At 38.7% G+C, this 27,422-nt stretch overlaps 2 protein-coding genes and 1 long non-coding RNA gene across 3 annotated transcripts in view; all 3 read right to left on the reverse strand.

The window, feature by feature from the left end:
- LOC307191707 overlaps positions 1-4,024 on the reverse strand; it is a 56,478-nt gene extending 52,454 nt beyond the window's left edge. Inside the window, exon 1 of the long non-coding RNA XR_013829829.1 lies at positions 3,799-4,024. This is a non-coding gene — a long non-coding RNA (uncharacterized lncRNA). The remainder of the gene's footprint in view (positions 1-3,798) is intronic.
- Positions 4,025-5,025: 1,001 nt separating this feature from the next.
- GNG11 (G protein subunit gamma 11) lies at positions 5,026-9,961 on the reverse strand. The gene is made up of 2 exons (XM_079931917.1): positions 9,420-9,961; positions 5,026-5,473 (listed from the first exon to the last, which is right to left on the reverse strand). The coding sequence occupies exons 1-2, from the start codon at positions 9,513-9,515 to the stop codon at positions 5,348-5,350; spliced, it is 222 nt and encodes a 73-aa protein (XP_079788043.1). The 5' UTR covers positions 9,516-9,961; the 3' UTR covers positions 5,026-5,347.
- A 6,310-nt stretch (positions 9,962-16,271) lies between these two features.
- Positions 16,272-27,260, reverse strand: GNGT1 (G protein subunit gamma transducin 1). The gene is made up of 2 exons (XM_079932302.1): positions 27,159-27,260; positions 16,272-16,525 (listed from the first exon to the last, which is right to left on the reverse strand). Exons 1-2 carry the CDS (start codon positions 27,252-27,254, stop codon positions 16,397-16,399), a joined length of 225 nt encoding a protein of 74 aa, XP_079788428.1. The 5' UTR covers positions 27,255-27,260; the 3' UTR covers positions 16,272-16,396.
- Positions 27,261-27,422: the final 162 nt, after the last annotated feature.

Below are 27,422 nucleotides of genomic sequence, written 5' to 3' on the forward strand. Positions count from 1 at the left end.
ATAATCATAATGCAGGGAACACGGGTTCGAGCCCTGGTCTGGGAAGATCCCACATGCCACAGAGCAACTAAGCCCGTGCGCCGCAACTACTGGGCCTGCGCTCTAGAGCTTGCAAGCCACAACTACTGAGCCCCCGCATGCCACAACTACTGAAGCCTGCGTGTCTAGAGCCCGTGCCCTGAAACAAGAGAAGCCACTGTAGTGAGAAGACTGCACCCCACAATGAAGAGCAGTCCCAGCTCGCCGTAACTAGAGAAAGCCCACACAAAGCAACGAAGATCCAACACAGCCAAAAATAAATAATTAATTAATTAATAATAATAATCATTTAAATGTAATCATCATCATGCCATCATCAGCATCACCACTGAAAAATACAAAACATACTTTCCTGTTTATCCTTAGAGATCATAATATACTCTGTAATTTCCACCTATATCTGAGTAAGTATAATTTCTGTAAATTAAATTCCATGATCCTAAGGGTTTTATCCAATTCAATACTGTACCCTTTAGGCCTAAACCAGTGCCCTGTACATAGAGGGAGCTCCAAATATTTTTGTTGTTGAATAAATAAATGCATACATACCTTTACATATTTGTTAATACGGATTATTTTTCATGACTGTAGAATTTTACAAGGATCTATTTCCTTCATTTTAAGTGTAACTTTTGCACAATAACTTTGGAGCCAATTTCTGAAATTTATAAGCCACCTATTTTAATCCCTCCCTGTCCATTTTCATGTTCAATGAAATTATGTACTCTTTAATATTAGATTTTATTCCTTGTTCAAAGAAAAAGAGGTCATCATTTAATGCGTGCGTGAGCCAAAAGGAAAAGGAAGCAATGACATCAGTGAGGCTCTACATTCTCCCAGTGTCAGTGAATGGTTTTTAATGGTCTGTGGATTCCTCCCTTCAGACTGAGTGTAGCTTGACTGGAAAAGGTGCTGAGGATGCCCTGGTCTTCCCTGGTTAGGACAGCTCAAGGCACAGAGTACGGTATGAGGTTTCACCCTAACAGGAGAGGGCCCCCAGCACTTTCCTTCTGTGATCTTCCCGCTCCTTCTATTAAATCAAAGATATCTTCTCACTGGTCCCTGCTCTCCTAGACTGTTCTAATAGAAATAGGGGCTTACTTCTCATTGATCATCATCCTTCTAAGACTCAATTAGAAGAGATATAGGTGGAGTATAACTACTACTGACTCAATATATTTGTCTTACTTGGTGGGATAAGCTTAACAGATCAAACTCTATGATGATTAGTCATATCCTGTAAACTATACAAACTTATTACTGATTCATATGATATTAATACCCAAATATACTTACTTTCAAAAGGCTATACATAGAAATATGAATTTTGCTCTACTTTTAAATTACTTTTATTTTTAAACTAGATAATATATTTGCAAGATCCCCAAATCAAAACTTTATACACAAATATACAATGAGAAATCTCCATCTCATCCTTTCCCACCTGACTGTACCCAACATGCGCCCTAACACGTAGCAATTTTTATTAGTTCCCTGTACAAACGTCCAAAGTTTATTTAAACAAATAAAAGCAGATGCAAATAGGTATAATATAATGTGCTCAACATGACTAATCATCAGGCAAATGCAAATCAAAACCACACTGATAGATCACCTACACCTGTTAGAATGGCTATTATCAAAAAGACCAGCAACAACAGTGTTGGCGAGGATGTGCAGAAAAAGGGACCCTTGTGCACTGTTGGTGGGAATGTAAATTGGTGCAAACAGTACAGAGCTTCATCAAAAATTTAAAATAGAATTTCCATACGATCCAGCAATTCCACTTCTGGGTATTTATCCAAAGAAAATGAAAACATAAGCTTCTAAAAATATATGCATTCCTGTGTTCATTGCATCATTATTTACCATAGGCAAGATATGGAAACAATCTAAGTGTCCACTGATGGATGAATGGATGAAGAAATTGTGTTATAGATATACAATGAAATTAATATTCAGCCATATCAAAGGAAAGAAATTTTACCATGTAACAACATGGATGGACCTTGAGGGTATTATGTTTAGTGATATAAGTCAGACAGACAAAGATAAATACCATATGATCTCACGTATATGTGGAATCTAAAAAAAAAAAAGGAAAAGAAAAGAAAAGCAAACTCATTGATACAGGAAACTGGTGGTTGCTAGAGGTGGGGTGTTGAGAGAGTGAAATAGGTGAAGATGGTCAACAGGTACATGAAAATCTGACTGCAAAAATCACAGGAAATCAAGGAAGTGCAAATTTAGAAATAATGAGATACCAGTTTGCAACCAATATACAAAACAAATTGTCTTGAAATACCAAGTATGGGTAAGCTTCATATTGTTAATTCTGCCTAGAAACAGAAAAACCAATTTTGCTAATGAGTTCATAGAATCTAAGTCTCAAAGCACAAAGCACAGTAACGATTTAATCAGATACTGAATGATTACAGAACTAGATATGTGGGAAGAAGTTAAACCCATGATTTAAATTCTACTTAACAAATTCCCACTTACTTGAAGGTTACTTTTACAATATATCCAAATACACGGTTACCATATTTTTTCATTTTCTTCCTAATGTAAGCTAATACATTTTTAGCAGCTGAACACTCTAAAATCAAGAGGATTTTATTACAATTCTACAGGTTTGCTGATTTACTATGATGAAACAGTGAGAAAAAAACATAATTAGATTTAGTAGAAACATCTGTGAGATTGGATATTTATTAAGGAAAAAAACTGAAGTGGGCTGACTAATTTGTCATACAGTTGAAAGTACATGAAAAGCAAACGTTAGGACTTGGAGGCATACATGACTGAATAGGTGAATGTGACTCATAGAAATTCAGGATCAGCCTTGTAATCCACAACTCTCAAGAAGTGAGGGGATACAGGTGCTGACTTGGCCCTCCCTGAAGGAAACAAATGATTTGACCTACCTTCCCAATAACCAGAATACCAGATGTTTGCTTCCCTATACAACCGAAGAAAACCTTATGACTTGAAAGAAATGAAACAGCTCATTAAAGTAAAACTTTTCAAGCACCAAGGTACTAATCCCATGCCACCTTAAATGTTAAATAACTAATAGTAGCAATACATCCCCAATACTAATTGTACTATGGTTGTTGGAAAAAATATCTTTACTTTTTTAAACTCTACCATGGAGTTGATCATGCTTTGGGATAAAATTATCCCTGGGCTCCCAGTAATCCCAATTGACGTCAACACTTGGAAAAAACGCAGGAAACTGAAGGAAATCGTTCCAGCTCTTGGTTTGCTATAACCTGCTCTTTCAAAGGCCTGGGGTATCTTGTTCCTTCTCTGAGAGGGGAAGGAAGGTAATTTCGGAAGCAGGATGCTGATATACTTTAGGAAGCTACTAGAGGTCACGGGCACCTCTCTGGTTTAATAAGGTACACCTATGCATATAAGCAGGAGAAAAGGCCTCCTTGAGGAGAAACCTGGGCTTCCATGCCACACTGAAAATTGCAGGGCAAGTTAGTAACTAAACCCATTTCAGCTGGAGCTAACCTGTCACGGTTTTGCTCGTCTTTCTTTTCACTTTAACCTGGCGCAATCTGCATCCAAAAAAACAGAGCGAGAGGGGAAAAATGCTCAAAGGAAGGAAGAAAGGTCCTTTTCTTTGAGGTCGTGCTGCCGGTGCCTTCATGAAAGACTTGAGCAGGCCATATACTTTGTTGTTGGTTTTTTTGTTTGTTTTTTCCCAGCAACAGAGACATCAATGGTTTAAAGAACGGGGGAGCTTACATGTCTGAAGCACGGTCCTGGAGTGACACCTCACCGGATACTGCGGACTGCAGGCAGGACGCGACGCGACGGCAGTCTTCGCTCCGGGGAAGGGCGTGTGGGGAGGGGCCGGTGGAGGGTGTGCTGGGAGAGGTTACCAGTTATAGGGGAATTGACGTCAGGCCGGCTCATTAGTTACCAGGGAAACCAGTAGAGGTGCACGCCCCTCACAACCCCTTTGCTGATAACAATCACCAGCTGGGGCCTGGGGCAAGGGCATAGGAAGGTCAGTCAGTACCCTGCATAGGATGTAGGTGAAGCAGGCCCTGGTCTGGCAGCGGATGTACACAGAGCAAGGGAACAGCCATCTTGAGTGGCCTGACCATACGTCCCACACCTACACACCCAGCAGAACCCTTACAATCTTGGTCCACAGCTTTTCCGAGATATCTTTGGGGCCAGGCCATATACTTTGGCGTGCTGCATCCTCAGGCTAAAACTTCTGTAGCTAGGATCCCATGGTGAAAAGTTAAGCTGTGAATCGGGAGAAAGTATTCACAACACCTTTCACCTGCAAAGGATGAGTGGCCAGAATACATGAAGAATTCCAACGAAGCAATGAGAAATAAGGCAAGCTAATTTTAGAAAGTGGCAAAAGGTTAATTTGTCCCTTTGGAGAAAGAAAGGAGGCGAGCTTGGCCCGGGCCTGCTGGAAGAGGCTGGTAGGCACAGGCGCAGAGCTAAGCATCTGTGCCAGTGCCCAATGCCACAGAACTGGAGGGTCGCCACGCCAAGGCCTGGCAATCACGTTGGAGATGCGGCTCCCTGCGGGAGGACAGACCAGCGCTGGCCCCCAGGGGGTCCTCCTGATTCCCAGCCCACTCCCTTTCTCCAGGCCACTATCGTAGAAACACTCTGAACAAAATCTGTATGACATAAACCGGGAAGTGCTAGTGTAGACGTGGCTTGGCCTGGTTCCTGACTCAAATAATCTGACTCCATCAACTTTAGGAACTCTGCTCACTCAGTTCCCTAATAGTTAATGTTAGATGAAAACACTCCAGGAGTCAGAACTCAGTGCTGTAAACCTCCTGAGATTTGAAGCAGAGAGAGCTGGATCTGAGACCTGATTTATCAAACCACCTAATCTTTAGCTACAGGTCCCAAACACCCAAAAGGTTATGGGAGAAGTATAAAAGGTAATGCAAAACAAACAAACAAACAAAAAATCCCCCAAAACAACAGCCTTCTTAAATCACCCACACTCATTTTCCAGAGATAAAACTTTATTTGAGGCATCAAGCAATATACTGAAAGAGGTGAGTCATGCACAAGTGATGTCCTTATTCCCATAATCGTACATTTGATACTCTCTGTCCTCTTAAAAGGGGTGTGTAGTGCGCAAGATGAGAAGCACATAGCTTTCAGACAAAACCATATCTCTGTGAGCACTTAAGAAAGTCTCCTTTAAATTTTGTTGTTCCTTCTTTAAAAGGCATGTCGGTTTTATTTCAGAAAACTACAACAAACTACTTCTTCCACTGAGGAGGAAGTTTCTCCCCAGAGTTATTTATGAAATAATGCAGCTGCCTTTTTCTTTAAAGGGATTCTTGTCTTCTGGAATTCCTTTCACCAGAGGATCTTCTCCAGAACGTTCTTCAATATAGTTCTTTATTTCTTCAGAACATTTAGACACCTTAAGGAGAAAAAGAAAGGAAAGAAAGAATGAATCAGGTCAGGATTGTTCAAACTTTGTCACCACCCTTCAGTGAAATTAATATAATTGGGTACAACCAGAAGTTTTTAAATGAAATAGAATAGAATAAAAATATTAGAGTACAGCACAGAGCCTATATAATATATATGAATGATACAGTCTAAGTAAAATATATTTCTTACTATGGTCAGGGTCAAAAAAGTTTGAAAGTCACTGTATTAAAAAAATTACCTCCAAATGGACTTGAGGACACGGGGAGGGGGAAGGGTAAACTGGGACCAAGTGAGAGAGTGGCATGGACATATATACACTACCAAATGTAAAATAGATAGCTAGTGGGAAGCAGCCTCATAGCACAGGGAGATCAGCTCGGTGCTTTGTGACCACCTAGAGGGGTGGGATAGGGAGGGTGGGAGGAAGACACAAGAGGGAGGAGATATGGGGATATATGTATATGTATAGCTGATTCACTTTGTTATACAGCAGAAACTAACACACCGTTGTAAAGCAATTATACTCCAATAAAGCTGCTAAAAGAAAAAAATTACCACCAGCATTTTCTATCCACTATGCCTCATGATTTCCTTCCTCTGCTGAAATACAATTATGACGTGTCCACCATATTTTAGGAACTGAAACATACTCCACTTTCAATTTTGCACGCTAATGAACAGATGCAATAGTAGATACTCCCCAAATGTTTGGGGGTGTGACCTGCAAAAAGTCTCACTTACTGGGTATGTGCCAGGTTCTGCAATTTCATAAAATGATAGAAGCATTGAAGAAAGTCTGACTCCGGAGAGGCTAATGTTGTCCAAAAGTCACCCCCATCCCCACCCCATGTTTCTGCTCAGAATTGACCATAAGAAAAGACTTATCGGAGGCTTAGTAGGCTTATCTGAGGCTTGTGTTTATATAAGTAGTTTAAACTTTTTTGAATGGAGGAAGGATTGAATAGTGTCTTCAAAAACTCCATTCAAAAGAGACAGTTTGTAAGACTGATTTTTAAAAAAGGGAGGGGAATAAACAAGAAAGAAAAAAAAAAAGGATTACTGTCTTCATGAAGGCCTGCATTAGTAGTAAGAAATTAGAAGTAAAAATTAGAGAAGTTCCAGAAAATTCCAGTGGAGTCCTCTTAAAACTAGGCAAATGTTCCCATTGATTTTGTAATCTAGATTAGAAATCTTCAAACCGTTTTAATGTTGATCACTAAAAAATGTTTGCATATGTATCCCAAAATGTAAATAATTATTTACTTATAACTAAGTGCAGTTACTACTGTGTTAATACATCATGTATAATCATAAAATATAAACTAGAAATTATTAAAAGATGAGATTCTAAACTAGCCAAAAATATATCAATTTGCAATATATACACATATCAAATCACTATGTTATATGTCTAAAATTAACATAATGTTTCATGTCTATTATACCACAATTAAAAATTTTTTTTAATAAAAAATTTAGTGTTTTACTCCCACACCTCAAAGATTCTTGGCACGTCAGGGTGGAGGCCTAGGTGATACAGTTAAAATGTGGCAAAATAAAATCTTTACAAATCTTTACAAGTACCGTTCGTTCTCTCAGGTAACATTTGCTGTCAATCACTGCTGACATTCATTGTGCGGGCATTTTAAGTGAATTCTCAGAGGTGATGATGTAAGTGTCCATAAGCTGGGCTCTGTGGCCACAGAGAAATTTGTGGATAAGACTCATGTTTCCCCAAATTGTATCTGTTCTTAGAGAGGCTTCTTCATTAGGTTTCCAAAAAGATGTGTAACCTCCGGAAGTGAATAATGACTTCTCTGATGCATTTCCTTCCACAGTCAAGAGGATATGTTTGAACAACAACTAGCTAGAGCCAGAATTCAGACTGTGTATTTTGTATCCTTGGCCTGAGCAGAGTACACGGCTCAGAAGTGAACAATTTATTGACAGAATAGTGGACTGGGCATCAAGAAGATATGTGTTTTAGTGTTTTCATAACAGCTCTATCATTATTTCTGGGGTCTTAAATAAAAGGCTGGTTAGCCTCCTCAGGATTCAGGTTTTTTAATCCTTAAAAGTGAGTGGGTTGAATGATCTCTAAGAGCCATAATGTTTTTCTAGCACTAAGACTCTATAATTCAAAGTGCATAATAAAATGCTGGAATCTTATTATTAGGACGTAGATGCCTCTCCCTCTACCCTCTAAGGTTATCCCTGAAGCTTTCTCTCCCTCTGGCACAGACTTGGGGTTTCTGGAACTGAAAAGCCAATCCAGCAGGGTGTGTCCTAAGGAGTGGAGGGAGCTGGCAGGGAGGAAAGGCTAATGAAGGATACCTTTAACTTCCACACAGTCAGCTGCATCCAGGCCCCTGCCCAATTTCTAATTTGAAGCTTGATAACTGGAAGACACTTGTCTCTTTTTTTCCCTATAAGTTCTGCATAGTGATACCAAATATTAAGATATTTCAACTTCAATATATGCAACTCTGTTTAATTTGTAACCTCTGAGGTTCAATGCGTGAAAAAAATCTAAGTGATCGACAGATGCCCAGCTGTGGGCTTTGCCATCCACAAAATGGATCCCTTAAAGTTTCAAGAAACAATCCTATGCACTGGGTCCTGGAACTTTGGTTTTGCCTTTAAACACAGCAGTATTAATAAGCCACAGAAACTTTCAACATGTACAAAAAGGACTGTGAACTTCAAAATCCTGGAAGACTAGGGATTTGGAAGTTACAGATTAAATTTGAGAAAAGAAATGTATAAAGAGTAAAACACAAAAAAGCCTGCACATTCCAAACATCACTCAAAATGTGCCTTCTGAGTAACAAGACTCTTGTTATGAACAGATTTACCATAACTAGAGCAGGAAGGTAAGTGAACGTATTAACCATACCTACTTCCTTTCCATTTTTTCCTTACCTTTTTCTAGTATTAGACCATAGAGAAATAAAATCAGTTTAAATTTTCTTGCTGGGGAGAAGGGACTATGTTTCTTGTTGGGGAGAAAGGACTATTTTTCCCTTAAAAAATTATCTATCCAAAAACCTATTCCTGGACTACAGGTTGCCTGATTGAGGAAAAAGGGAAGAAACGAAGGCCTGTACTCCCAGTAAAAACTTAAAGTAAAAATTACAAAGTCTCCAACAAATTTCAGTGGAGACTTCTGAACACTGGGACATATGTTCTAACAGAATTTGTAATCCACTTCAGTGGTCTCTAAAATTTCTAATCATGATCACAAAAAAGAACTTTTGTATGCAGTATAATTATTTGTTCATAAATAAATACAGATACTACTGTATAGGTATGAGTTCATTGCACATACTTACAAAACATAAAGTGGAAATTATAAAGGGATGAGATTTACAAATAAATAAAGATAGATACTGTAATGTTTTGCTCCCAAGCCCCAGTGGACTGTTCATCACACACTTCCTAGAGAGCCCTGATGAAACTCAAAACTAGGTAATTCAAGACTTACATTGTGATTTTTTTAAAAAACCCTTTAAATACTGTTCTTTCCCATTATGAAAAAGATCAAGGAACTAAGTAGCCATCTGCCTTTTCCCTACAGCTTGAGTAGTTTTTAAAACCAACTAACAGCAGGCAGAATTTCTTGTCTGTTCCCCTCATTCTCAAACATTTGGCTTTAAAATTACTCATGAGATCCTTGCTCTCTCCTTTACCTCCTGTGATTTCCCCACATCAGCTGGCAGTTCCCAAGCACCACCAAAGCCCTTCTTCAAAAGAAGCTGCAGAAAAAAGGAAAAAAAAACAAAAACAAAAACCCAAAACAAAACCCCAACCCCCGCCCCCCACCCCCCACCCCCCCCCCCCCCCGAGCCAAAAACTGTTTTACTGCAACAAACTAGGAAAAGCTGACTTTGGTTCATTTCAGAGAAGGAAATATTCTGGGACATCCAACTTACCTGTTGTCTCTGCAACTTGACTTCTTTGCGAAGTTGCTCAACTTCCATCTTCAGCTTTTCCTTTTCTGGCAAATCTTCGATGTGAAGGGCCGGCATTTTCGCCCCAGACTGGGCGCAGGGACAGCTGTGGAAGTGGGGCGGCTGGACGTGCCGCAAACCAGGGCGCGTCCCGAACTAACTACGTTGCCTGCGCACCCGGCCAGCGCAAGAGGTGACAGCCTCCCCCAGCGCCCCGACGACTTCCCCTCACGCCAGCCCTGCCTAGCGTCCCAGGATCTTAAAACCCCTGCTCTTTTTCTCAGATCTCCACAACCCCAGGAGGCCTGCCCCCGGGAGCCCGGGGAGGGTTGAATTTGCGAGGGGGCCCAAGGACGCAGAGAGGCTGCGCGCTGCGCTGTGCGGTCTCCCGCGGGGATGCTGGCCGGGCCCGCCCCTGCTCCCGACCCTGCCACGCCCGCGGGAGACCGGCCTGGGCTGGGGCCAAAGGGTTGGAGTTGAGCGAGCCCACTTTCCTGCAGAAACAACAAAAGTTTTACTTTTGTTCCATTTTTTTCCCCCCAAGTCACATCCGGGTTTTGTTTGTGAAGCAAGAAAAGGAGGACACTAGCCGGCAGGAAATAACGGCCCTTCACTTCTCCAAGAGTTTCAAAAATATACAGCATGTAACTTTCCTCCAGCTACATACATGTTTACTGTGGGAAATGTGGACGCTTAAGAAAAGGCCCAAGAGGAAAATGAAACTGAGCTGTAATCACAGAAACGCCCATCGCATCTGTTGATGTATACACACCCAGTCTGTTAAATGCCTGAAGCGGATTAACAAATTTTGGAATAAAAAAGGCATCGGGATGTGAATATTGTTTATAACTCGCACAGCCATTTTCTGACATTAATAAATTGTCATCCTCAACAATAGAGTTTTATTCTTTCTGCAGGGGAATGTTTTGTAATGTTCGAAGTATAAGCAGATGATCCTAGAAAAGACAGAAGCAGAAATCTTGAAGTTCTTACCAGAAAGTATTTCTCCATTCCCCATCTGTCAAGGTTTGGGTGACACTTGACACCGAGGGTTTTGAATTCCTGGCTCAAGCATCTTCCTGGATGTTTGCAGTGGATTCGCTTAGTATTGGTTACTCCACTTTCTGGAAAGCAACATGCATCTAGCTGCTACTTTGTGAAGCCAGGAACAATGTCTGATGTGACAAACGTTTGCATGCAATACAAGGTTTCCCTTTGACTATCTAAAACGTTGTTAATGATGCTCAAAAGTCTAGAAGAAAAATAAAGCATGTAGGAAGAAAAAATAAAGTATCCCAAGCAGTCAGATACATATTCCTTTCTCCCCAGAGATTACCTCCTGCCTATAGAGTCAAATTCAAGTTGAGTAGAGGCAGTAACTGAATATTTCAGGGTATTTGGCCTTAGACACCATAGCCATTCCGTTTTGTAAGCAGAGGTTTTTGTTTGCTCATAATTCCTCACCGGGCTCCACCCACTTATCCTCAATAAATATATTAGAATGAAAAGAACAATGAGCCCCTTGATGGGTTGCAGTCCCTGCTCTGCCACTGGCCATCACTAGAAAAGTCACTTATTTCTTCCTGGATTTTGGTTTTCTAGTTTGTGAGATATGTCATGGGGTAGGGGAGGGGTGAATTAGCTAAGGTGAATTTCATTTCTAATTATATTTATGTATCTACATCTGACACATCACTTTCACAAAGAAAAATATTTAGGAGCTTCATTTTCTGTATTTGAAATACCACACATTCCAGGATCTCCCAGGCTCAAAAAACTTGGATCAGCTGCAGGAGCTTTCCCTGTTAGCAAGCAGTGAGCCAACACAAAAAGCTCACATCTGTTTCCAGAACTGATTTTTTTTTTTTTTAATTTCCCCATTGCTTAAATTTAAAAGGTTGGTTAAAACTAGCTTAAATAAGTTAGTGAAAGTAAGTTAATGTGGCCTGAATTAAATAAGTTCAGCACCCAAATTAAATAAGTTGGTTAAGTAAATTAATGTTTGTCTGTTCCAAATCATAAGAATAGAGTTATTTTGGCCTTGAAATTTCTTCCCTGTGAAATCATCTAGTTGCATGCAGTGATATTTATAAATCCATAATGGTTCTTTAAATGGTTCTTTAACTTCTTCCACAGTATTATGAGACTTAAATTAGAAATGAAATACATATTAGTATAATTTTAAAAATTTTAAATTTTAAATTAAAATTTAATTTTAAAAATTTATTTTAATTTTAAATTTAAATTTTAAAATTTAATTAAATTTTAAATTAAAATTTAATAATTTAAAAAATTTATTCTTATCAAATAATTCACATGCTAATAATATCATATTAAGTAAATTGATTAAACTGAGTTGGGAAATGCTGACATCTCATGATCACATGGCACTGAAAAACATTTTGCTGTTGTTTGGTTTTAAATGGTAAAATGATGGGTACTTTTTTCTTTAAAAAACAAAAAAACAAAATACAAGAGTACATAGCTCCCTACTCCTAAGCACTACTTCACCTCCTACGGGGCAACCATGGTAAGCAATTTCTCGTGTATTCTCGAAGACATATTTCATCAGCAAAATATTTTGGATAAACAAATGTTAAAATCCATTATTAGTTGTATCCAATTGTGTTAACTTTTTACTTATATTGTACATATTACCTCTAATGAAGTTACTTTACAAAATGGCATGTGTAGAAACCATTCTGCAGTGAAGATGACAGATGTAATCAGAAATGAACCTTTATTAGCCCACTGTCTCTTGACAAATGTTTTAAAGAATCTGCTAAATTAAAAAAAAAAATCAACCATGTGGTTATTTTCACTTTTAAAGTATAAAAGAGCAAAGACTATGACATATTTACCTTGGCATGTAAAGAAAGGGAAAGCTCTTTGACTATTTTTCTAATGTATTAAGTATGCTGTTAAAAATCCATGTAAAGAAAAGTCTATAAGCAAATGTTGAGGTTAATTTTATTGGAGTTGATTTAATATAACATGAGCTCAAAAAAGCAGGGTTCTGGTTTTATCTTGTGAGTTTTTCAAGACATAGATCCTTCTGCCTCTGTTCTGTAGTATAAATAAAACTAGGTTACCTCCCAAATTCTGCTCTTCTAAAATTTATAAAGTAAATGGTGACTGTTTAGGCCATGAAAATGATTGTTTCTTTAAGGGAAATATTTAACCCACATTTGATGCACTCGGTTCATTTGATATTCATTCAATTTATTATAAGATTCCTTTTCCAGATAAAAATAATAGGAAATCACAAGATGACCAGGTCTGATGCTCCAATTTTCATTAACAATTACTTACAATTCATCGTATCAAAATGATTTACCAATTCTGTCCATATAAGAGTTTAATTTCTACTGCATATAATTGGTCTTTTTCATTACTCAGTTTACTGTCTTCCTTGTGGCAATACATTCTTTTAAGAATTTAGGAAGTTTCAAATTAGCCTTGTTTTGAAATTGGGCAAAAATCAAATCAATCCAAATTAAAATAACAGTGAGCGTTTTTTTTTTTTTTTTCTTGCTAAAGTTTAAACTCACCTATATGTACACTGGTGGCCCTGGAATAACAACTTCTGAAAAAAACCCACAGTCACTGACTGCCAGTTGTAGCTGTGTAGGCTGAGGGACATTCTGATTTTATTACCTTCTTCCTGGACCATCTTTCCTATAATTTTGATCTTATTCAAATTTCTGCTGACAATCTGTATTTTTAAGCAACAGGAATTTTACCCTATGGTTGATTTAATCATTAGTTAAGCCAATAAGAATTCTGAGTTATCCAATATAAAAAATACCTCCCTTGCCTGCTTTTAATTGAACACTTATTAAGTTAATTAAATTGTAGAGACAATTTATTAGTTGATATGGCAGTTTCAAAGATGAACAGTTTCTGACTTGGGAAATTTACAGTATAGCATTGATACTAAGACAACCATATAAATTAGAGTAAGAGAAAGCAATGTTAAATGACTTAAGAGATATATGCTGGGAATGGAATGAGAGACTGAGATAGTTTTTAGTCAGCCTCAGAAGAAGGGTAGGATTTCAAAAGGCTGAAATGAGATGGAGTGGAGGGACATTTCGGGTGGAGAGCTCAGTATGACTAAATCCAGGTGAGAAAATGAGGTGGCACGTCAGGGATTATTTAATAGTTAAGTCTGTTGACTACAGGAAGTCTAAAGGTTTTATAATAATAGAAGACATTTATTACTTTTTTTCTATATGTTTATCTCCTATCTAAATGATTTTATATAGTCACATAAGGATCCACCTTAATCCATTTTACAAAGTTCAAGTGTTGAAATTACTTATCTGAAGGTCTCAGCTATAAAGTGGATGAGTCAGGGTTTTAATGTAGCATCTTCTGGCTCCCAAATCTATTTCCAGTTGTTAGATGAAAGGTAGAGATGTTGTTAGGACTATACCTGTTACTAAATGCCAAAGCCAAGACTTCATATTTTTTTAATCAGAAAAAAAAGATATATTGAACACTTAATAAACATTAAATGGCACATGGAAAAAGCTCCTAGAGACAGACAACAATTAAACAAACAGATAAAACATATAGGATGCTAGAAGGTGGTGGGTATTATGGAGGAAAATTAGAGTGGGAAAGGGAGATAGGGAGTGCTGGGGGTAAGGGTGGAGAGGGTTTTTGTAATTTTACACAGGGTAAAAAAGCTTCTCCTGAGGAAAAAAGACGAGACTCCTGTAGTTTATCTTGGAATTCCTTAATACACAAAGCATGTTTTGTAATAGGGAAGAATCTTTTGTATTCTATTACAAGTTAATCACTAAAGGGATATTGCCTATAAGCTTAAATTATACATAATGGCCCATATTTGTGAACCCTGCCTCCTAGGTAATATGCATTTAGCTAAAATACCTTTGTTTAGCTCACAGGAAACATTCTGACCAGGCCCACCTATGAACGATGGCAGGGAAGAAGAAATGAATACATCCCCTCCAGAGGCTGATGGGAACCAGGAAAGGTTTGACTTTACTCCCTCCCCTTTTAGTATAAAAGAAGCCAGAATTCTAACTCAGGCAAGATGGTTCTTTGGGACACAAGCCCATCATCTTTTTTAGTTTGCTGGCTTTCTGAATAGAGTTGTTTATTGCTTTCTGAATAGAGTTGTTTCCCGAAGCATTCATCTCTTGATTATTGGCCTGTCGTGCGGCAAGCAGTATGCGCTTAGACTCAGTAACAGTTTGATATGTGTTGGAGTGTGTTGCTAGCGATTCATCCAGAGATCCAGAATTTGGCCCTGAGAAATTTGCCAATTCATTTCTCTGATCCTCGATTTTCTCCACTCCAAGATGAAGGGGTTGGACAAGTGTCAACAGATCTTGGCTGAACATTTACTCAGAGTAGGAGGGCACTGTGCTAGGAGCCAAACCTGAGACGACCTTTAGATTCCCTTCCAGGCCCAATCATAGATAACGTTTATCTTGTTTTTTGGTTTTTTTTGTTTTTTTTTTTTTTTTGCGGTACGCGGGGCCTCTCACTGTTGTGGCCTCTCCCGTTGCGGAGCACAGTCTCCGGACGCGCAGGCTCAGCGGCCATGGCTCACGGGCCCAGCTGCTCCGCGGCATGTGGGATCTTCCCAGACCGGGGCACAAACCCGTGTCCCCCGCATCGGCAGGCGGACTCTCAACCACCGAGCCACCAGGGAAGCCCTTACCTTGTTTTTAAAAGGATGACAATCAATTAGCATTTGTGAGTATTCTGATTACTAATGTATCCAAAAACAGCACTGTAAATGTGGGACAGCAACAAAGAGACACTAACAACAAAAATAGTTTCCGAGTTGGGGTAGTTTACACTTGTCATTTGTTACAGAAGCGTAAGCAAGTTATCTCTTAGTCATTAGCACAAAGGTAGTGAAATTTGGCTTATGAAAACAGAGTTAAGATGCCGGGAGGAAACTGATTAGGAAGGTGATGCAGGTGATGGTTATTATTCTATCATCTGCAGAAAAAATTCTATTCTATCACTGCTGCAGAAAAAAAGGACTATACTGGTGAGTCTTCATGGGGAGGGGATGGAATAGCATGCATCTTAAAGGATTCTAAGTATTTTGTCTAGTTCTGTTCCCAGTAATAATACTAGTTAACACTTATTGGGTCTTACTACATGTCAGACAATATGCTAAGTGCTGTAGTTACCCTAGTATAATATTTAACCACCATGAAAAAGGGGGTTGGATCATTATTATCCCTATCCTACAGTAGAAGAAACTGAGATTAAGTAATTTATCCAAAGTCAGGCAGGCAGTAAAGTGCCAGAGCCAGACCTTTCTGGCTTCTCATGACCTTTATTTGAGTGCTGCTTAAATCCACCATGCTCCATGACCACAGACTGAACCCTTAATCCAACTGGCATTCTGGGAAAAAGTCATGTCACTGGTGACAAGCAGAATTGGTAAGAATGCAGAAAGAGGTTATGTTACAACCACTGCTGCTGACTGGGGGTTGAAAGAGGGAAACAAAAAACAGAACATCAACAACAAAACTCTTCACAGCATACATTCTGCCAAGATAGGTTTTCCGTGAATCAAAAGAATAGATTTCTTAATTCTCTAAGTAAGTGAAAGGTTGGGGAAAATACAAGTCTAACCATGAAATTAAGAGTGCTGAAAGGGTAATGGAGAAACATAAAACATTAACTATATGCTGGCATCCGGAATAATATAGACTCATTTATAAAACATATTATTGTTAAAGAAATGGGTCAGTCAATATTTGTTGTCAATTATGTGTTAAACCCTGTGCTAAGTACTTTAAGAAAAGCGTAGACTTATGCATTATCACAGTCCAAATTTTATTAAATGCTCATATTTATAATTTTAAAATTCATGTACATGCTTAATAGTATTATTACATATGACCAAACAGTATGTCATTAAAGCTCAAGATATTCCATGGAATTAAAAAAATTTTTTTTTATGAAATCACACAGCCTCCTTTGAGCTCCTTGAAGGGATTTTTGTCCTCTGGGATACCCTTTACTAATGGATCCTCCCCAGATCTTTCTTCAACATAATCCCTTACTTCTTCACAACATTTGGACACCTTAAAGGAAAAAAAGAAAGAGATGACTCATTTGGCTTAATAGAGAATACTGCAGAATCCAAGAATGCATTTATAATAATAATTTTTGTGTGTGTTCTATCTTTTTAATGTGATTCTGCTTTCTGCCAATGCATTTGTACTTTCTACGAGAGAAGAAGAAATAGCTGCTCCCTGCCCTGTCCTTGTGGATATCTCTGGGCAAAGGCTAACCAGCCGCCATACTCCAGCTAAGGGCTCTCAGCGCATGCTGCCTCCAGCTTCTTTAGAGGAGACAGGGTCCAGGGATCAGAACACAGCTGACAGCACAAGTCAAGAACGTTACCAGAGTGAGCATTGATTAAATCGTTGACTTCATTCCAAAAATATGACCTGTGAAGGTGGAAGGGAATGAATAATTGTTAAATTCCAGGTTTATCACCACTCCTGGATTCTCAGAAGTATACACATGTAATTTTATTTTAAGCTGGTCTACAATGATTGATCATGATTGTAAACTTGAAGGTGAGCTCCAAAGGGACCTTTGGCTGATTCGTTCACATGTATCCCAGGCATCTAGAACAGAGCCTGCATTTAGTTGGTGCTCAGTAAATAAATACTGGCTAAACTAGATCATTCGTTTTGCTTATGAGCTTGCTCCTTAGTCATCTGCTCCATTACAGTAATGACCCTGTGAAAAATCAGGCTTTAGTATTTTAATGGACTCAGCCAGAGCCTTGTTAATGTACCATGTAACATACTGTTTAGAGAGAGGCAAAGTTCTATACACGTGTAAGTATGAGTATGTGTGCGTGTGTGTGTGTGTGTGTATACACATGCATATACACACATGGGACCAAATTATTCATTTCTTTTAATGGTCAACTTGTTTTGTTTTCACTTAATTTATTCTTCATGACATTAACACAAAACTGCTTCATTTTTGGCAGTCCATGAAGTGACCATTCTGTAAGTTACCTAAGGAATTTATTGTTTTGTTTTAATAAAATCTTCACACCATTTTTGCATGAAAGTTCTAAGCAACATTAGACAGAAGACTTAAGATTACTTAGACTCTGCAAACTCATTATCTACATATTAGAACAGATCATTTCTAATCGGGGGCAGGACATCGTTCAGGTGGCTCCTTCACAGGACGATACTTGGAGTCTATGCACACGTTTGAAATATGCAATACTTTAGATTCACTTTTTTCCCCTCAAAATTCAAACTTGAGATTTAGATTCACTTCTTCCCCTGTCTTCCAAACACCAGCTCTTTGGGCCCCAACCAGTTGTCAGGAACAGGACTCAGTGAGGGGTTAGTTTTGACAGTGCCTGGCTAGGATCTGAGGATCCTGAGGAACAGACTACCTAAAATCCTATGTGGGTGGATGTGCTTCAAAATTATTTCATGGAGCCTTATTATAAGTATATATAGTTTAATACAGGATTACATGGCATGGTAGAAAGAGCACGGGCATTGGATTCAGGCCATCCCAGGTTTGATTTTGACTCTGCCCACTTACCAGCTGTGTGTCCTTAGTTAAAATAGTTTATCTAAGGTATAGTTACTTCATCTATGAAATATGAGAAGCAACACAGATTGCATTAAGTACCTGGCATACAGAGATAGTCAATCAAATGGTAGCTATTACTATAAAGATTGCTTTTAGTTTTTGCCTCTTATATTTGCTTATAGTCATTGCAAATCTTTCAGCTGTAGAAACTGATGCAAAGAGTTGTCTTACTCTGACAATAATGCTGCCTTAACAGCAAAGTAGGTTGAGGCACATTAAGAATCGGTCTGGTTCATAGATATAAATAATAATTTTTAAAGTAATAATAATTACATATTGTTACTATTCCCATTTTATAGAAGAAGAAACTGGCACAGATGAGTTAGCTCATTTAAGTGAGTATTACAAAGGAAGTAAGTTGTAGAGCCCCAATCTGAACCAGGAATATGGTTCCAGAGGATACCCACTTACACGTACCGTGATGACACTATGCTATCCTGTGTCAGAGCTCTGGATTCAGGCTTGGAAAGTTCTGTGTGTGAGCATGTATGTGTAGTTTTGGCAGTCTGATACTAGATTAAATTGACTTCCAAGAGCAAAGACACATTGAGTAATAGGGCAAAGGAAACCCAAAACCTGACAAATGGGGACGGATGCAATATTTATCCAAAACAAAAATTCCCAGGTGAACTTGCCACAAGTGAATAGTAAACATGACGACAACCAAACTGCCTACAAAACAATCCTGAGTATATAAATAACAAAACAGCTTTTGGATGTTTCAAATAAAGAAGAAAAAGATAACCCTCCTTTACCTCAAAAGTTTATTTTCCCCCAATTATAAACATAAGGATTTAAACTTTTTTGGTGTGCGTTCCAAGCTTCTGTGCTGTTTACAGATTTAATTTTATCTTTTAAAAATTACATGTTTTGCCTGTATGGAAAGGGCAACAGGGAAGTTTGAGACAACTATAAACATAAAAGAAGTCAAAATTCCAATTTTTACTGGGAGTAAGAGTTTTGAGCAAAGTATGAAGATAATACAAGCTTCTTTTTTTGCTTTGGCCTGATGAGGTTTTTGTTTTTTTCTTTTTTTTAAGAAATATGAAATATACTCTTCTCACTTGTGAAGGAGTTTTTGTTCTACTGATGTTCCCAAAACAAAGAAATCTAAAATACATATCTACATTTTCTAAGCTTCAGTCACTGTTTGGTGGAAACTTTTATTCCTTTGCCATTTCTCCTCCTTCTACTGGCAGAGGACTTTTGGTAACCATTTCTAAGATCTGACAAATGTTTTTAGGAGAAACCAGTGAGTTCTTGTGCCTGAACTCATTTTTATTTGCAAAGAAGGAATAGAATGTATTCATTCATTACTGGCCATGACAGTGCTGGAGGGGATGTCTTGGCTAAAAGTATTTGAACAATATCAAATAAAGAGAAGCTTATCAATTTAGAAAAGTAAAAACAAAATGCCTATACACATTGCTTTACTTTATTGCTAAGCTAAAATATGATGTCTCATATTCTTCATTTTATTTTTCTTTCCCTTTTATTTAAAACAACTTTATAGGAGGACGCTTCAAGATGGCGGAGGAGTAAGACGTGTAGATCACCTTCCTCCCCACAAACACATCAGAAATACATCTACATGTGGAACAACTCCTACAGAACACCTACTGAACGCTGGCAGAAGACCTCAGGCTTCCCAAAAGGCAAGAAACTCCCCATGTACCTGGGTAGGGCAAAAGAAAAAAGAATAAACAGAGACAAAAGGATAGGAACAGGGCCTGCACCAGTGGGAGGGAGCCGAAAGGAGGAAAGGTTTCCACACACTAGGAAGCCCCTTCGTGGGCAGAGACTGCGGGTGGCCGAGGGGGAAAGCTTCAGAGCCGCGAAGGAGAGCACAGCAACGGAGGTGCGGAGGGCGAAGCAGGGAGATTCCCATATAGAGAATCACTGCCGACCAGCACTCACCAGCCTGAGAGGCTTGTCTGCTCACCCACTGGGGTGGGCGGGGGCTGGGAGCTGAGGCTCAGGCTTCGGAGGTCAGACCCCAGGGAGAGGACTGGGGTTGGCTGCATGAACACAGCCTGAATGGGGCTAGTGCACTACGGCTAGCCAGGAGGGAGTCTGGGAAAATGTCTGGAGCTGCCTAGGAGGCAAGAGACCATTTTGAGGTGCGTGAGGAGAGGGGATTCAGAGCACCGCCTAAACGAGCCCCAGAGATGGGCGCGAGCCACAGCTATCAGTGCAGACCCCAGAGACGGGCATGAGATGTTAAGGCTGCTACTGCAGCCACCAAGAAGCCTGTGTGCAAGCACAGGTCACTATCCACACCTCCCCTCCCGGGAGCCTGTGCAGCCACCACTGCCAGGGTCCCGGGATCCAGGGACAACTTCCCTGGGAGAACGCACGGCAGGCCTCAGGCTGGTGCAACATCATGCCAGACTCTGCCACCAAAGGCTTGGCCCGCATTCTGTACCCCTCCCTCCCCCCAGCCTGAGTGAGCCAGAGACCCCAAATCAGCTGCTCCTTTAACCCCGTCCTGTCTGAGTGAAGAACAGACGCCCTCAGGCAACCTATACACAGAGGCAGGTCGAAATCCAAAGCTGAACCCCAGGAGCTGTGCGAACAAAGAGAAAGGGAAATCTCTCCCAGCAGCCTCAGGAGCAGTGGATTAAATCTCCACAATCAACTTGATGTACCCTGCATCTGTGGAATACCTGAATAGATAACAAATCATCCCAAAATTGAGGAGGTGGACTTTGGGAGGAACTGTAGACTTGGGGTTTGCTGTATGTGACTGACTAGATTCTGATTTTTATGTTTACCTTAGTATAGTTTTTAGCACTTGTTATCATTGGTGGATTTCTTTATTGGTTTGTTTGCTCTTTTCTTTTTTTAAATTACTTTTTTATTTTAATAATATTTAAAAAATTTTAAATTTTAATAACTTCATTTATTTGCTTTCTTTTGTTTTTTTCCCTTTTCACCCTGAGCCGTGTGGCTGACAGGGTCTTAGTGCTCTGGCGGAGTGTCAGGCCTGAGGCTTTGAGGTGGGAGAGCCGAGTTCAGGACAGTGGAAAACCAGAGACCTCCTGGCCCACATTATATCAACCGTGAGAGCTCTCCCAGAGATCTCTGTCTCAATGCTAAGACTCAGCTCCACTCAACGACCAAAAGCTCCACTGCTGGACACCCCATGACAAGCAACTAGCAAGACAGGAACACATCCCCACGCATTAGCAGAGAGGCTGCCTAAAATCATAGTAAGTTCACAGACACCCTCAAACTCAGCACTGGACACGATCCTGCCCACCAGAAAGACAAAATCCAGCCTCATTCACCAGAACACAGGCACCAGTCCCTTTCACCAGGAAACCTACACAACCCACTGAACCAACCTTACCCACTGGGGGCAGACACAAAAACAATGGGAACTATGAACTTGCAGCCTGTGAAAAGGAGACCCCAAACACAGTAAGTTAAGCAAAATGAGAACACAGAGAAATACGCAGCAGATAAAGAAGCAAAGTAAAAACCTAGCAGACCAAACAAATGAAGAGGAAATAGGCAGTATACCTGAAAAAGAATTCAGAGTAATGATAGTAAAGATGATCCAAAATCTTGGAAATAGTATGGAGAAAATACAAGAAACATTTAACAAGGACCTAGAAGAACTAAAGAGAAAACAAACAATGATGAACAACACAATAAATGAGATTAAAAATTCTCTAAAAGGAATCAATAGCAGAATAACTGAAGCAGAAGAACGAATAACTGACCTGCAAGATAAAATAGTGGAAATAACTAACACACAGCAGAATAAAGAAAAAAGAATGAAAAGAATTGAGGACAGTCTCAGAGACCTTTTGGACAACATTAAATACACCAACAATTGAATAATAGGGGTCTCAGAAGAAGAAGAGAAAAAGAAAGGGACTGAGAAAATATTTGAAGAGATTATAGTTGAAAACTTCCCTAACATGGGAAAGGAAATAGTCAATCAAGTCCAGGAAGCACAGAGAGTCCCATACAGGATAAATCCAAGGAGAAACACTCCAAGACACGTATTAATCAAAGTATCAAAAATTAAACACAAATAAAAAATATTAAAAGCAGCAAGGGAAAAGCAACAAATAACATACAAGAGAATCCCCATAAGGTTAACAGCTGATCTTTCAGCAGAAACTCTGCAAGCCAGAAGAGAGTGGTAGGACATATTTAAAGTGATGAAAGGGAAAAACCTACAAACCAGATTATTCTACCCAGGAAAGACCTCATTCAGATTCAACAGAGAAATTAAAACCTCTACAGACAAGCAAAACCTAAAGGAATTCAGCACCACCCAACCAGCTTTACAACAAATGCTAAAGGAACTTCTCTAGGCAAGACACACAAGAGAAGGAAAAGACTTACAAAAACAAAACCCCCAAATTAAGAAAATGGTAATAGGAAGATACATATCAATATTACCATAAATGTAAATGGATTAAATGCTCCAACCAAAAGACACAGACTGGCTGAATGGATACAAAAACAAGACCGGTATATATGCTGTCTACAAGAGACCCACTTCAGACCTAGGGACACATACAGACTGAAAGTGAGGGGATGGAAAAAGATATTCCATGCAAATGTAAATCAAAAGAAAGCTGAAGTAGCAATTCTTATATCAGACAAAATAGACTTTAAAATAAAGACTATTACAAGAGACAAAGAAGGACATTACATAATGATCAAGAGATCAATCCAAGAAGAAGATATAACAATTGTAAATATTTATGCACACAACATAGGAGCACCTCAATACATAAGGCAAATGCTAACAGCCATAAAAGGGGAAATCGACAGTAACATAATCATGGGAGGGGACTTTAACACTCCACTTTCACCAATGGACAGATCATCCAAAATGAAAATAAATAAGGAAAAACAAGCTTTAAATGATACATTAAACAAGATGGACTTAATTGATATTTATAGGACATTCCATCCAAAAACAACAGAATACACTTTCATCTCAAGTGCTCATGGAACATTCTCCAGGATAGATCATGTCTTGGGTCACAAACCAAGCCTTGGTAAATTTAAGAAAATTGAAATTGTATCAAGTATCTTTTCTGACCACAACGCTATGAGACTAGATATCAATTACAGGAAAAAATCTGTAAAAAATACAAACACATGGAGGCTAAACAATACACTACTTAATAACCAAGAGATCACTGAAGAAATCAAAGAGGAAATCAAAAAATACCTAGAAACAAATGACAATGAAAACACGACCCAAAACCTGTGGGATGCAGCAAAGGCAGTTCTAAGAGGGAAGTTATAGCAATACAAGCCTACCTCAAGAAACATCTCAAATAAACAATCTAACCTTATACCTAAAGCAATTAGAGAAAGAAGAACAAAAAACCTCAAAGTTAGCAGAATGAAAGAAATCATAAAGATCAGATCACAAATAAATGAAAAAGAAATGAAGGAATGATAGTAAAGATCAATAAAACTAAAAGGTGGTTCTTTGAGAAGATAAACAAAATTCAGAAACCATTAGCCAGACTCATCAAGAAAAAAAGGGAGAAGACTCAAATCAACAGAATTAGAAATGAAAAGGGAAAAGTAACAAGTGACACTGCAGAAACGCAAAGGATCATGAGAGATTACTACAAGCAACTATATGCCAATAAAATGGACAACCTGGAAGAAATGGACAAATTCTTAGAAAAGCACAACCTTCTGGGACTGAACCAGGAAGCAACAGAAAATATAACCAGACCAATCACAAGCACTGAAATTGAAACTGTGATTAAAAATCTTCTAACAAACAAAAGCCCAGGACCAGATGGCTTCACAGGCAAATTCTATCAAACATTTAGAGAAGAGCTAACACCTATCCTTCTCAAACTCTTCCAAAATATAGCAGAGGGAGGAACACTCCCAAACTCATCCTATGAGGCCACCATCAACCTGATACAAAAACCAAACAAATATGTCACAAGAAAAGAAAACTACAGGCCAATATCACTGATGAACATAGATGCAAAAATCCTCAATAAAATACTAGTAAACAGAATCTAACAGCATATTAAAAGGATCATACAGCATGATCAAGTGGGGTTTATCCCAGGAATGCAAGGATTCTTCAATATACGCCAATCAATCAGTGTGATACACCATATTTACAAATTGAAGGAGAAAAACCATATGATCATCTCAATAGATGCTGAAAAAGCTTTCGACAAAATTACACACCCATTTATGATAAAAAACCCTCCAGAATGTAGGCATACAGGGAACTTACCTCAACATCATAAAGGCCATATATGACAAATCCACAGCCAACATCGTTCTCAGTGGTGAAAAACTGAAATCATTTCCACTAAGATCAGGAACAAGACAAGGTTGCCCACTCTCACCACTATTATTCAACATAGTTTTGGAACTTTTAGCCACAGCGATCAGAGAGGAAAAAAAATAAAAGGAATCCAAATTGGAAAAGAAGTAAAGCTATCACTGTTTGCAGATGACATGATACTATACATAGAGAATCGTAAAGACACTACCAGAAAACTACTAGAGCTAATCAATGAATTTGGTAAAGTAGCAGGATACAAAATTAATGCACAGAAATCTCTTGCATTCCTATACACTAATGATGAAAAATCTGAAAGGGAAATTAAGGAAACACTCCCATTTACCACTGCAACCAAAAGAATAAAATACCTAGGAACAAACCTACCTAAGGAAACAAAAGACCTGTATGCAGAAAATTATAAGACACTGATGAAAGAAATTAGAGATAATACAGACAGATGAAGAGATATACCATGTTCTTGGATTGGAAGAATCAACATTGTGAAAATGACTACACTACCCAAAGCATTCTACAGATTCAGTGCAATCCCTATTAAACTACCAATGGCATTTTTCACAGAAGTAGGACAAAAATTTCACAATTTTTATGGAATCACAAAAGACCCTGAATAGCCAAAGCAATCTTGAGAAAGAAAAATGGAGCTGGAGGAATCAGGCTCCTTGACTTCAGACTATACTACAAAGCTACAGTAATCAAGACAGTGTCCATCATCGGATGAATGGATAAAGATGTGGCACATATATACAATGGAATATTACTCAGCCATAAAAAGAAACGAAATTGAGCTATTTGTAATGAGGTGGATAGACCTAGAGTCTGTCATACAGAGTGAAGTAAGTCAGAAGAGAAAGACAAATACTGTATGCTAACACATATATATGGAATTTAAGAAAAAAAAATGTCATGAAGAACCTAGAGGTAAGACAGGAATAAAGACACAGACCTACTAGAGAATAGACTTGAGGATATGGGGAGGGGGAAGGGTAAGCTGTGACAAAGTGAGAGAGAGGCATGGACATATATAAACTACCAAAGGTAAGGTAGATAGCTAGTGGGAAGCAGCCGCATAGCACAGGGAGATCAGCTTGGTGCTTTGTGACCGCCTGGAGGGGTGGGATAGGGAGGGTGGGAGGGAGGGAGATGCAAGAGGGAAGAGATATGGGAACATATGTATATGTATAACTGATTCACTTCGTTATAAAGCAGAGACTTACACACCATTGTAAAGCAATTATACTCCAATAAGGATGTAAAAATAAAAATTAAAAAATAAATACAAATAAAGCAACTCTATAAAAATTTTAAAACATTTTTAGCTTAGTGGCCAAAGAAAAACAGGCTAACTGCTGGATTTGGCTTATGGAAAATAGTCTGCCAAACTGTTGATTTTAACTCTAAATCAAAAGATAATTATGATTATTAATTTTCTTAATTTCTGATGAATTTTATCTGAACAACTTGTTTTCAACTATATTGAGTTTCTCCAGTGAATGATGTGGGAGAGGAAAAATAATTTTTCCTCTACACTTCTAGGTTCTTGACTGAGATAACCCTGTAATAAGAAAGAAGATTAACAGGAGAAAAACAAACAGAAGTTTAATAACATGTACACCTCCTGTATACAAAGGAGAGACTCAGGAAAACTGAGTAGCTCCCTGAAATAGTCCAAGCCACCATCTTAAATCCCACTGCAGTGAAAGACCAAAGAAGATGGTAGGTGTAGATGACAGGGGTGTGGGGAGCCAGTTACGGGCTTAAGATAATTACCAGAACCTTACCCTAAAATAATTCATGACAGCCTATCCCTTAAGGACAAATATTTCCTCCCTTATGTCAGAGTACAACCTCTTGGCTTTGCCTTTGTAAGCCCCTGACTCTTTCTCTTCCCTGGAACACTCTTTCCGTTTTACCCAAATCTGTCTCCTGAACTGTAATTCTTAACACCCCAAATACACGTTTTTTATTCGGAAAAAAAAAAAAAAAAAAAAGGAAAAGCACAGTATTAAAAAAACAAAACAAAGCAAAAACAAAGAACAGTCCCTAAATGGACAAAGCTCCACATCAACAAACCAAAACTTAATACCTAACTTAACTGCAGTTTCAGCCTTTCCCAGGAGTGGAATTTAAACCTGTCAATCTGTAACTTCCTGATCAGCACTAGTGAGGTAATCTGCATGATAGACCCCTGCTCTTCCCACAAAGGAAGTTGCTCCTGCCTGAAATAATTCTTTCTTTTGTTTATGACTTCCTTGTCCCACCCCTTTGTGCCTATAAAAACCTTCCATTTTGTACAGCTCCTTGGTGAGCCTTTCTACTTGCTAGATGGGATGCTGCCCAATTCATGAATTATTTAATAAAGCCAATTATATCTTCAAATTTACTCAGTTGAATTTTGTTTTTTAACAACAGCAAACAAGGGTAAGGCTGTTAAGCAGATCTAATCCTTGTGTTCTCCATGATAAGAGTTTCTAGAGTCATGCTTCTCCTCCTGACACAGAGAAGGAGACACCCTTACTAATGGAGATTTCCCTTATAAATGTAACTGTCTCTTAGGAAAGGGTAACTTCTAGTTGGTTTTCAGAGCTTCCCCTGCGTCTGCTATTTTTCAAAAATAATCAGCCTAAAAGAATCCATATGCCAAAAAGGCATATTTTGGGGTGGCAAATTCTGCTCCCCTTCAATGGTTTTTAACCTGGTAGTGCTACAGTTATCTCTAGTTTAAAAATAAAATTCAAAACAGAGCAGCAGTTTACCAGCATTCTTTCCAGTGTCACTTCTTTCTTGAGCTGGTCAACTTCCATCTTCAATTTGTCCTTTTCTGTCAGGTCCTCAATATTGATCACTGGCATCTTTTGCCTGCTGAAAAGGTAGAAAATTTATACACCTGAATTGCTAGACTCACGTCAAGTTAATGTTAGCCAACCCTTCCCTCAGCTCTTAACCTACTAAGTGAACTGTTTGTTTTAACTTCCTGTGATAGTCAATTTCTCTTGAATGCTCTCTGAACAATTCTAGCA

Source organism: Stenella coeruleoalba (assembly GCF_951394435.1).
Source record: "Stenella coeruleoalba genome assembly, chromosome: 9".
NCBI classification, from domain to species: domain Eukaryota; kingdom Metazoa; phylum Chordata; class Mammalia; order Artiodactyla; family Delphinidae; genus Stenella; species Stenella coeruleoalba.

Bases quoted from the DNA above. Each gene is read 5' to 3' on its own strand.
- GNG11 (XM_079931917.1), bottom strand. From the start codon at position 9,515: ATGCCGGCCCTTCACATCGAAGATTTGCCAGAAAAGGAAAAGCTGAAG. The intron at 5,474-9,419 runs GTAAGTTGGATG...TTTCTCCTTAAG, and splicing joins TCAAGTTGCAGAGACAACAG to GTGTCTAAATGTTCTGAAGA.
- GNGT1 (XM_079932302.1), bottom strand. From the start codon at position 27,254: ATGCCAGTGATCAATATTGAGGACCTGACAGAAAAGGACAAATTGAAG. The intron at 16,526-27,158 runs GTAAACTGCTGC...TTTTCCTTTAAG, and splicing joins TGACACTGGAAAGAATGCTG to GTGTCCAAATGTTGTGAAGA.